General features: G+C 41.8%; 1 protein-coding gene across 4 annotated transcripts in view; it reads left to right on the top strand.

Moving 5' to 3' along the window:
* Positions 1-12,116, top strand: part of PCNX2 (pecanex 2) — a 299,669-nt gene that overhangs the window by 199,105 nt on the left and 88,448 nt on the right. For all 4 annotated transcript variants that reach the window (XM_019418990.2, XM_019418991.2, XM_019418992.2 and 1 more), the window contains exon 22: positions 8,240-8,348. In XM_019418990.2, the coding sequence (XP_019274535.2) occupies positions 8,240-8,348 (109 nt within the window). The remainder of the gene's footprint in view (positions 1-8,239; positions 8,349-12,116) is intronic.

Below are 12,116 nucleotides of genomic sequence, written 5' to 3'. Positions count from 1 at the left end.
CGGCTGCAGGATTCTAATACACATATCTCTTAGACAAAGCTTATGAATTCTGTTGGTCAAATGTTTTATATGCTTTTTTACTTGTCTACTTAAACTATCATTTTCTGAGATGCATGTCCTAAAAGTCTCCCCTTCTGATTGTAGATTTGTAATCTTGTAATTCTGTTCATTTTGATTTTAGGTATTTTGAAACTATTTGGCTAAGTGAGTTCATTCCAATTATGTCATCTTCCTGAGAACTGTTCTCTTTTATCATGATGTAATGATCTTTTTCCTTTTTTGAGTGAAAGCCAATTTTGTCTAATATGAATATAGTGAAGCAAGTTTTCTTTTGATTGGGATTTACCTGGTATCTTTATTTTTTCCCACCCTTTTACCTAAAAGGTTCTAAGTCATTTTAGTATTTCTTATAAAAGCAAGACTTTTTAATACAGATGGAGAATCCCTATATTTGAATATTTAATCAGTGATTACTGATATGTTTGTACTATTTTCTGTCCTATTTTTTGTTTCATATGTATGCTTCTTCTTTGTCCCCTCGCCCCTTCTTTCTGCCTTCCATTGAATGGAATAGACTTTTTTTAAAATTCCTTTTCTCCTCTAGTGTTTTGGAAGTTGAATATTGTGTTTCTGGTCCTTCAATGCAATGAATTGCAATGTGTGGTTCCCAAGTAAGCAGCGTCCCCATCACCTGGGAAGTTATCCTTGGGCTCCACCCTAAACCTACTGAGTCAGAACCTCTGCCCGTGGGAACCAGAATCTTTGTTTTACAGGCTCTCTGGGTGATTCTGACACACAGCAAAGATCGAAAACTTAAGTGGTTTAGTGGTTACTCTTAAATTACTAATAAGCACCTGTGATTAGCATATAAAATTAATTAAAATCTCTTCCCTGCTCTCAAACAATCTGAAGATTCGGATTGTTAAATTAAAGGCACTTTAACTCCAGATTCTCCTGTCATATCTTAAATATTTATGATATCAGTACTTGACTACACCTTCAAGTGAGTTACTATCTTTATGACTAATTTTACAATTAATTCCAATATTGACATTCTAACATTTTAGCAGTTTCTTTTCTCACCATTATTCTTGTATGTTCTATCTTCCTTCAGGGTTGAATTTTCTTCTTACTGAAGCACATTCTTTACTTGTTTTTTTTCTTTGTTTGTTTGTTTTTTGTTTTGTTTTGTGTGTGTGTGTGTTTTTTTTTTTTTTTTTTTTGCAAAGCTCTATGCGTAATCAATTCTCTCAGTCTTTGTCTGAAAAGGTCTTTGTTTCCACCTCACACTTAAATGACACTGAAGTTCTGTAAATATTCTAACCCAATAGTTACTCTTAACACCTAAAAACATTATTTCATTTCTTTTGGCATGTATTTTTGCTAATGAGCAGTGCTGTTATCCACAATTTTTTGCAGGTAATCTGTAAAAAAGATTTTTCTTTTTGATTTTGATGTTATGCATTTTCACTGTCGTATGCAATAAGGAGTGGATTCTCTTCATGTATTCTGTACGGGACTTGATCAGCTTCTTCAATCAAGGACTCATGTTTTCCTCAGTTCTGGAAAATTCTGAGCCATTTGCCCTTCAGATATTTTTCTTGCCCCTTTCTCTCTGCACTGTCTTTCTGAAACTCCAGTTGGACGTATGTTATGTCTTCTTATTCTGTCATGTATGTTTCTTACCTTTCCAATTAAAAAAAAAATCTTTTAATCTCTCTGTGCTTTGTCTAGGAAACTTACTCAGGTCTTCCATTTCTCTACTTTCTGTTTTGCTGTAACTAATCTGCTTTTAAACCACCTCCTGGGGCTCTTTATTTTAATGACTTCACTTTCTGCTCCTACAACTGATACTTCTTTCTTTTTCAATTCCACTTGTGCATTATTCATATTATGTAACTCTTTTATTATTGTTTACTTTTATGTTGGCTCTTTGCTCATACATTTAGATTGTTTTACATCAGTGCATTGCATAAAATTCTTGGGGTGCTAATAATTTGGTAGTTTATAATTTTCAGTGTGGACTGATCTTCAGGGACTGATCTTTGTTGTTTTGTCTGTGGGGGGCCCATATCTTCTGGTTGTGGAAGTGTCCCTGAAGACTGTGGGCGCATTTACTTTTGCAAGAAAGTGTTGTCATCCTCCCCTACTTTTTATGTTATAGCCACTTGGTTTGGTATTCCCATGCTTCTGGAATAGTTTAAGCTTCAATTCCACTCCCCTGCATTGTGACGGCTAAGGTTTTGGTGTATTGTGGACGTTGTGGATGGCAGATTTTTATCTACTGTACACGAGGTAGAAGGCAAGCTTTTTTTGCTATTTCCAAGCACTGATAGGTTGGGTTTTTCCAATTCACTTTTTTTGTGTGTGCATGGCAGCCCTTCAAGTCCATTATAATCCAAGCTCTCAACTCCCAAGGCCCACAGCATCTACCTTTGTATCGTCTTGGGGTCATTCCAGGGTCAGTTCAGACTTACTATTCTCATTTTTAAACTCCCCTTTTGGTTCTGACTGTTGGAGGCTTTCCCTTCTTTTGACTTCAATTATTAATTACATTTTTCCATACAATCTCTTAGATTATTTATATTATTTTTACAGTGGGCTGGTAAGCTTTGTGCATTACCATGCTCCCTGAAGCACTGTAATATTTTGCTAAACTGTGTGCTATTTAATAAGCTCCCAACACATATTGTAGACAGAGGTACAACTAGTTTCTGACCTTCTGAAATTCAGTTTTGGAATCAGTTATAATGCTGCCTGAATATGTTTATTTGACTTACAAAATTCTAACTCATATAGTCAGCCTTTGTTTGAGACTATTTATGTTTCAAAGGCAATGAACCTGTATTTAAGTATCATATTTGCTGTTATCAATCTGTTACTCTGTAAAATGGTGTTCCATCTCCCCGCAAAATGTGGTATCCCACATTTGAGGTGTCAGTGGCTTTACTTTTTCCATTCCTTCTTGAATACTTTTCTACTCCTCACATCACCACCTGTGCCTCAAAATGTCTGATCGTTTTCCCCAATTCTTTTGTTCCCCAGTGCTTTTAATTCCTCAGCTGGGCTCCTACCTGAATTCATCAACTTGCTTGCCTTAAACCTCCAGATGTCTTCCCGTTTCTCTACCTCCTTCCCAAGCACTCAAGAGCTGCTACTCCCTGTGTTTTCTCTCATTCTTTTTTTTTTTTAATTTTTTTAATGTTTATTTATTTTTGAGAGAGAGAGAGAGAGAGTGCTAGCTGGGGAGGAGCAGAGGAGAGGGAGACACAGCATCCAAAGTAAGCTCCAGGCTCCAACTGTCAGCACAGAGCCCGACATGGGGCTTGAACTTATGAACCATGAGATCATTACCTGAGCTGAAGTTGAACACTTAACCGTCACCCAGGTGCCCCTATTTTCTCTCATTCTGACCTCAGGACACCTTTAACTCAGCAGCTGGTTTCTGGCACTCCGTTCAGCTTTGCATGTCTGCTCAGAGTCAGGCATTAATAATCACAAGTTGCATATCTTTCTAAGAATGAAACTAGCTGAATCTGACAACAAAATGCAAAAAGAAAAAAGAAAAAAAGAAAAGAAAAGAAAAAAAGGAAGGAAGGAAGGAAGAAAGAAAGAAAAGAAAGAAAGAAAGAAAAGAAAAAGAAAAGAAAGAAAGGAAGGAAGAAAGAAAAAGAAAAGAGGTAAGTGATAGAACTAATCTGGGGGATTGAAAGGCTAAGGTTAGGATTTGCAATGGGAAAAAAAAATGGTGGCTGGGATTGGGAAGAAAAATTCCACTTCATTCAAATGGAATAGCATATGTGTAGCTCCCAAAGATAATGCTCAATATCAAAATGTTCAAAAAGTGTGAGTTATTTTGTTGGCAGGGAAGGAGTCCCCTGAAGAAAGATGGCATACATCTTATTTCCGAATGTAGCAGCAAGGAAATGGGTTGGGCCATCTTTCTTTAGTGACTGTTTTTAGGAGAGCTTGTGAATTTATGCAGTTTGGGTTTCCTGTCTATACTGGAGGTAAACCAGCATTGTCTACACCTAATTGAAAAGATATTTCCAAAAAGGGTCATTGGAAGTGAGACTATTTATGGTGTCTTCCTTTGGCAAACAACCAGAATCATGCCGGTGTGATTTGTATTTGCTCTTTTCCTAGTGTTTTCGGTGGAAAAGACTCAAATGATTTTGTTTTCTCTTCTAGTCCTACTTGGGTAACTTGTGAAGTTTATTGTGCTTTAATAGGGCTGAGATTTAAGATCGTGGAAGCAGAACATTAGAAATGGGATAAGCTTCATAAAAACAGAGGCCTTGAGCTGTCCGTGGAGATGTGCTTTCGTAGCTAATCTAAACGGGATTTCTATCTAAAATCTATCTAAAATTGTGGCAGTGGTAGGCTGTATGTGGCAGTGCTTACTAGAAAGGTGTTAGTGTTGCTCTTTCCCTTGAATCAGTCGTGTCTTGATTGTTTCATGATTTTATACACAATGGCCTAATAGGGTGTAAACTGCCTCTTCATACATGCTTGTCATTAAGGAGCGATAGGTAGGCTTCCTTTTGCACTTAGACACCATCAGCTTCTGAATACCCACAGATTTTCTCATTCTTTCCCTTGATGTCACTCTTGAAGAGGAGGACAAAGTGTAAAGGGAAAATATGAGGTTGGGTCTTTCTAACCTGGACGTACCTCTCCACACGTCTGGAAAGAAGATACAGAAGCCATGTCCATCCTCTCAGATCTGTGCATTCCAGAAGTGCAGGGAACCCCCAAGCCTGCCTTTGTGTGATCTACTTGCTGCCAGGCTTGTTGGGGGCTATCCTATCTTATTCACTGGGCATGTATACTGAAAGGAACATTCCAGGATGGATCAGAGATCTTTGTCACCATGCACATGGGGAAGAGGTCCCTGATAGGGGCCGTAGCCACATTTGTTGTGTCCACGCTTGTGACCCTGCCCCTTGCCTGTCGGCGGGAAAGCCAGGGTAGAGAAGCCGTTCTCCGCTCCTGCACGTCAGCCAGGTTTTCCCTCTGCTGTGTTTAAGAAGGGCTCCCAGCCTTCAGGAAACATCGTTAGGTTCTCAGGCAGAGAACCGGGCAGGAACTTTGACCTCCCGATTTCACATGGGCCAGTGACTGAGCACCCATGTGGCCTCTCGGAGTCTGGTTTCCTCCTCTGGAAACTAGGAGGACCTAGACTTGAGAAGTCTCAAGAAGCTTAGTGAGGAAGGCGGGGGGGGGGTCCTAGAATTTCCTGATTGTGAGCTAAGTACATCCGCAAGACAAAACATCTGCTTGCCCTAACATTTATTTGTCAAATTCTTATATTGCACTTACAATTGCCAGGTAGTGTTCTAAGCCCTGAACAAAAATGAGGTCATTTAATCGCCAGATGACATTGTAAAGATGCCCACAGCAGATGCCAGCTAGGATTCAAACTCAGGCAGCCTGTCCTCAAGCCCGTGCTCTTAAACATTACACTGTGTTGACGGCTGACCCCTCTACATCGTGTGCTTTTTCTGTTGGGCTTTGCGGAGGAGATTAAATTACTGTGTCGGGGAGGAATCATAGGTATACAAAGAACCGGCATTCAGGGATTCTTGCTTCTTCAATGAGAACAGCAATGTCTATTTTATGAGCTGCATATTGAAAATCTTTCACAGAACTTGTATTTTATTCTTCATGATGTTAATGAAAAACACCGAGGCATAGACAGAGGAAAGGAGCAAAGATACCTGGGGCCTCAGCTGCAATTAGAGCGTGAACGTGCGTGTGCCTGATTACTGGTTTTGCTTATATGTAAATACAAGTCGCTGTGCTAAGCAAAAAATAATTGTAATAGATTCATTGAATCATAATGCAGCAAAGTTTCACTCAGAGCTTTAAACTTGCAGATGAGCCTTTCCCTGGGGCTGCCTGTGTGATTGTAGTTGCCATGCCTGACCTACTTATCAGCTTTTCACAAGGTGGCTTCAAAGCCTCCCAGGATATAGTCATACACCGAAAACCCTACAGGAGTAACTTTCTATAACCCCTGATTCATTGTTAGGGTATCTGGGGGGTCACACATCACATGAGATCATCTTGTCCGTGCTTGTAGTTTTCACCTAGGCATGAGTCACTAGGTTAATTCTGAATAACCAGACTAAGAATCCTTGACAACGGAGTAACGAGAGGGTTTCAAATCCAGCGGCATTTTGTCTGATAGAATTTGGTTAGGCATATAGGAGCAAGTTAAGACAAGACAAGACTCCTCAGGACTTTGGGTTTTGATGTAATCTAGTGTCGGGTGTCCTGTGCTGAGTGTCTGCCTCTTGATAATTAGCACGTTCCTCCTCTGGTTGGGTTCATGGCGGGGATGAAAGGAAATGATAGCGGCCCTTAAAGAAAACACTCTCTTTTGAAACAGAAATGAGTCAAGGGTTTGAGTCTGTGTTAGAACCTTCTGTCTCACTGTGTACCAGGCATCTATTGACTGGTGGCAAATCAGGTGGTGGGTAGAAGACTACTTTGTGCACCTAAGAGATGCTACCTCAAGCGGACAGCGGAACAAACCGCTGTCCTCCCAACTGTCAGAATGTCTAAGTCACTGTGCCGTCCCATCCAGAGTGGATTCAGGAAGCTTCCACCAACCCCAGGGTCAAAACTAAAGTGGGCTTTGTGGACTTGGAAGCCAGCTGCCATCAGCCCTCTGCAGTCGACGCGCGTGAGCAAGCGTAAAGAAAGTGAAAAGTTATCAGCAAAAACCAGACGTCCGAGTTTCTTCCCCAGATTCATATTCCTTTACAGGTATTCATGTGCAAGCCCATCAACTTTCTCCTCCATCTGTCCTTCTCTCTTTTGCCCTCCCCACTTTCTCTATTTCGTTCCTGCCCCTCTCGCTCTCCCCGCCCCCACTCGGTGGCCCTCCCCCATCCTTCTCTGCACCTCCGCTGCGTCGTCGCTGGGTCTGTGAACACACCGAGACCAGGGTTTCGGCTCCTCACCGGGTGCCTCTCACCCCTTCAGGACTCCGTGTTTGCTGTGCCTTCGACAGGACTTTTACCCTTGGTTCATCTTCCGCAGACTGTCCGACAGTACTTAAGTCTGCCCGGGAGTTAGTCTCCAGCACCAGGGGGTTTGTGAGAGAACAGTGAGACAAGAGAGGCGGCAGGAAGATTTGGAGAGGACTGTCATGAGCCTCGTCCGTCTTATTCCACTTTCATGGAACAATTCAGAGCAACCTCATCTTTTGGTTCCAAAATCACAAGGTTGGCCTTTTGCTGGAATGCCAAATCATCTTGGTTCTTTGAATCTTTCCTTAATGGCCCTACTTCCCAACCTTGGCCTTCCTTTCATTGTAGTCTTCTGCTCTCCTACGTAACGCCTGTTGAGCCTAATAAAGAATTCTGGCTTTTTCTTCTCTTTTCACATCCTGGCCTTGGTGAATGTATTTTATTATCTCATGTGCTAGCCAGTCTGGGAACAAACGCCATCGTGCCATTTGAAGCCTCCATTATGGACAAAGAGTGTATAGATGTGGAGTTTGGGGGAACATGCTGGTAGGATACTTCCTGCATGTGGAAGCACCAGAAGTAGAATTCTGCATCTGGGATTCATCAGTTACTTCTTAACACGAAGCAGAGGTTCCCTAGCCAGGCCCCTCCATTCCTGTCCATCCTCGGCACAGCTTCTGAATCTCTAGTCGAAACCTCTGAGCATGTTTCTCCTTTGTGTTCATTCCTACTCCGCATACGGCAACTTCCCAGTACTCAGTTTGGCTTGTGCTGGCTTGTCAAGTGAATGCAACAGCTTCCATATCCTTTCCCGGCTTTCTAAAGCCCTTTGTACCAGGCAGTTCAGTGGCACGGAACTATTTTCTCCAGCAAGAGCCGCTGGAGAGTTTTAAGTCGAACTTAATACCCTAAAGCTCCAATGGTGTCAATGATGATAGGTTTTTGTATGACTCTCCTCCACAAGACCCAATAGGAAGGATGGAACACCAAACTGAGTGAGTGTTCCTCCGGGAAAGGCAGAGGCACACACATACACCACACCTGTCGGCTGGAGTAATTACCCTGGAGACGTGAACCACTCGGATCATCTTGTTGCTGTTTTAGAGTTTCCTGAAACAGCTGCCTTGCGTTAAGGACAAAGGAAGGTCAGAGCAAGACAAGGAACGGCAGCCTCGCTGCCCCCTCCTCGCTGTAGGTGACCTTGACTCAGCTCCCACCCTGGTTGTCAACGCTGATGAATCTTTCTCTTCTGCTTACAGCTCGAGGACCTGCTTCACAAGCTACAGTTCGTCATGACATACGTGGCTCCTTGGCAGATGGCTTGGGGTTCTTCATTTCACGTGTTTGCTCAGCTCTTTGCAGTCCCTCGTATCCTTTCTGCTTCTATTTTCACCCGCGAGCTGAGATTCACATTTTACGGATGCAAGCTTTTCATTGAACCCTGGCAATAAAAAGATTTGAGAGTCTTTAAGATTACATTTTAATGGGGACATGGGGAGGCACTTTGGATTCCCCTCAGGCCACTTAGCCTTAAAAGATGTTTCTTAATTTTGAACTCTTCCTGCTTCTTAATGCATTTCCAGGATTACTTTATTTATTTTTTTTATTTTGATTCTTTCATTTCCCACACCCAGATCTGCATTAAGATATCCTGTCTTTTAAATGGAAAGTCACTGCTTAAATAGTTCAGTTAACTTGTGCAAAATTGTGCAAATCGATTTGCTATTATTAAACACTGTGGATAGAGCTGATGTATCTGATATACTGTTATAGGTTATATAACATTATGTTGTGATAGAGTTTGGTAATCACATACCTGAATAATATTCAAAAACTCAGAATTAGATATAAGTAGCGATACCCAAAGTCTCCTAAAGACTAAAAAAAAATAATTTATGATTTTGTTTTGTAGCTGCCCTTAGCCAAGAAGCATAGTTTTATTGTTCGTAGCTTCATTTGGTTTCTTTGTATGTTTTTAATTGTTTCCATAATGATAATTAGTTTTAATGTACTTCAAAATGAATTTGAGATGCTCCGTCTAAAGATTACTTTGACAAGGGGCACCTGGGTGGCTCAGTCGGTTGAGCGTCCCACTTTGGCTCAGGTCATGATCTTGCAGTTCACGAGTTCGAGCCCCGCATAGGTCTCTGTGCTGACCTGCTCTGAGCCTGCTTTGGATGCTGTGTCTCTCTTTCTCTCCACTCCTCTCCCACTCGCTTTCTGCTTTGCTCTCTCTCTCTCAAAAAAAAATGAATAAACATTAAAAAAAATTTTAATTAAAAAAAAAGATCACTTTGACACAGCTAAATTGTGTGTGTATGTGGAGAGAGAGAGATGAATAAAAAATACTCTTGACAGAGAACATTAAACAAGAATATCCTTGACTTGGGCCTAAAATCTGCTCTCAAATGTTTTCCTTTCCACCTAGTTTATACTTCCTAGCCTTGTACTTTGCACGATGTGTTTCAGGGATTACTTGTATCAGAATCCAGGAGGGGCTTGTTAAATAATGAAATCCCTGAGCCCAGCACATACTTTTCAAATCACATTTCAGGGGGTGGATCCTGGAATGTCCATCTTCAAAAGCCTGACCAGGATTCTTATCCCACTGGCCTGTGTCACCTGCATTTCCGGAGCTTCCTCTCAGACGACATTCGCACAAGGCTCATTAGGACGATTCATAAACAGTCTCTGGGACCTGACCTTCGTGTGCAGGGATGGAAACATAGTTGGGATAATCATTAAGTGATAATATATTCTAGATTTTTAAAAATGCCCTTCTCCAGACTCCTTTGTTCAAAAGCATCTTTTTAAGCATGCCAAGAGCTGGCCTTACAAGGCACATTGTTCTGTGTTCCTATTCTTAGACCTGCATTGATATTTCTGGAGTGTTTCAAGGTTATTTGGTGGAACAAGCTAAGGAAAAAAAATGCAAAAGTGGGAGCTTTTACACCACTTTTTTCCCCCTTTAACTCCAATCATTTGCTGTAATACCAGTAATTTTAGTTTTTCTAAAGAGTCCTTTGAAACAAAGACAGTGAAATGAAAGAGTGAGGTGATTTGATTTCTGAGGCATGCCTACGGCATCCTATCCAGAGTTTAAAGCCTATTTATTAAATAAAAATTGTCAGGCGATGCAAATTTGCGGTTAAGGAGTTGCACTAAGAATTTGAAACTTGAAGTTATGATTCCCAATTTTATCCTAACTCTGGTCTCATGTAGATCTGTAGCATTTCTTGTGCCTATTTATGCCTTGTTAAGGGCATTCTGTGATGCTAATTACTCCTTGTGGTTTCGTCCCTGAATCAAGACCCTTCTGGGAACCATAACTTTCAATTACCTGACCTGTTTGTGTGTTGAGGGTTCACACACAAGCACTTCATATCTGGCACTTAATATCTCCTGGAAGAATAAAAGTAGTGTGAGTATCTACCTCAGATTGCACGGGGTGCGTCTTAAATCTAAGTGCTTTCTTGGTGGGCGGACTTGTTCTCAAAGAAATCGAATATGTTTGAGATGTAGGTTTCACTGGGCATTTGGTAGCTCTGTTTTAGGACGCTCGATTGATCCCCATGCTGAGTTCCTAAAAGTGTCCCTGAGAGTGACATCCGCTTCCTCCCTTCTCCTGAGATGCAGACCTTCCAAGTGATGGCGGAGCCTGACCGCTGCAGTTGTGTGACAGCTTCAGGACTTTTAGCTCCCCCCGCCCCCCGCCCTTATCCAAGGGCACCTTCCCATCCCTGACCAGTTGTAAAGGTGGATATTTGTTGTTGGGAAGCCAACATCATACTGTTCCAAATACAATGAGATAAATAGCTCAGAAAAGCACATACATATATATATATATATGTATGCCATCAAGACAAGGCTATGAGCAGGGCAACTGAGTGGCTCAGTAAGTAGGGCGTCTGACTCTTGATTTGGGCTCAGGTCATGATCTCGCTGTTTGTGAGTTCAAGCCCCGCCTCGGGCTCCACTCTGACAGTGTGGAGTCTGCTTGGGATTCTGTCTCCCTCTCTCTCTCTGCCCCCTCCCCTGCTGGCACGCTCTCTCTCCCTCTCTCTCTCTTAAAAATAAACATAAAAAATTAAAATAAAAAAGACAAGACTATGAGGTTCCTAAACAGCAGCCCTGGCTCTTGACTAGTTTTGAATTGTTAATTGTTTTATCACCCTATTAAGAAGCTGTGGGTTCAATCCTGGCGCCAAGAAGGGACTAATCTGCTCCATTTTGGAATGGAATTAGCGTTCAGGCCAGCAGGGCACTGTTTAGTAAATTGCTTTTTCCAGTACTAGCATGCTTTCTCCCTTGGTAGCCTCTCTTAGTTTCTGAGCTTGTAACCTCCAGAGACAGAGAAGAATGCTCACCCTTCTCCTACGTATAGAGACTATGCAAGACCATTGTCTTCTAGTAATTAGACCCATCCAGACTATTTCTGTTAAATGTGTGTATTGGGAAAGCTGCTTTCTGTTTGCTATATCCTTTTGAGCTTCAAATGATTTGTTTTTAACTTTAAGGATTGACATAGATGTTTAATTTTTTTAAGTTTATTTCAAGAGAGAGACAGCACAAGTCGGGGAGGGGCAGAGAGAGAGGGAGAGAGAGAGAGAATCCCAAGCAGACTCTAAACTGTCAGTGGGGGGTTCGGACCCACGAACCGTGAGATCATGACCTGAGCTGAAGTCAGACGCTTAACCGACTGAGCCATCCAGGTGCCCAGGTATTAAATGTCCACAGATATAAGCTTTTGATGGAATCACCACCTCTCCCTTGGTAAGAAACAAAGAAAGTTCCACGTGCCTGCTCTCGAAGTCACTGTTTCTTGGCATTGCCTTACCAGCTATGGTCACAGGCTTTCATATTTGCCCCGAGTGTGCTGTATTTCTTTATTGATCTTCCCTAAATAACATATTCACTGCTGCCCTACCTCTGGCCTGTTCAACTTTATTTCCTTCCCCACCACAGTGAACTTGATTTACAGTCTCACACTGCTTTCCTTGCTTCATTTCTGGATAATTGTTTCTGGCATTTAAGAAAAATGGACAACGTAGTCTTGGGGGAAACTCGTAGAGTCGGAAAGAACAGTGCCAGCCTGGCTAGCATTCTACCCAGCCCCAGCTCCACTGGTCTTTGTTG

The sequence above is a fragment of the Panthera pardus genome, unplaced genomic scaffold, assembly GCF_024362965.1.
Source record: "Panthera pardus isolate Hobbes unplaced genomic scaffold, ASM2436296v1 HiC_scaffold_22, whole genome shotgun sequence".
NCBI lineage: Eukaryota > Metazoa > Chordata > Mammalia > Carnivora > Felidae > Panthera > Panthera pardus.
Note: the sequence above shows the minus strand (reverse complement) of the source record. Positions and strands in the feature narration are given on the sequence as shown.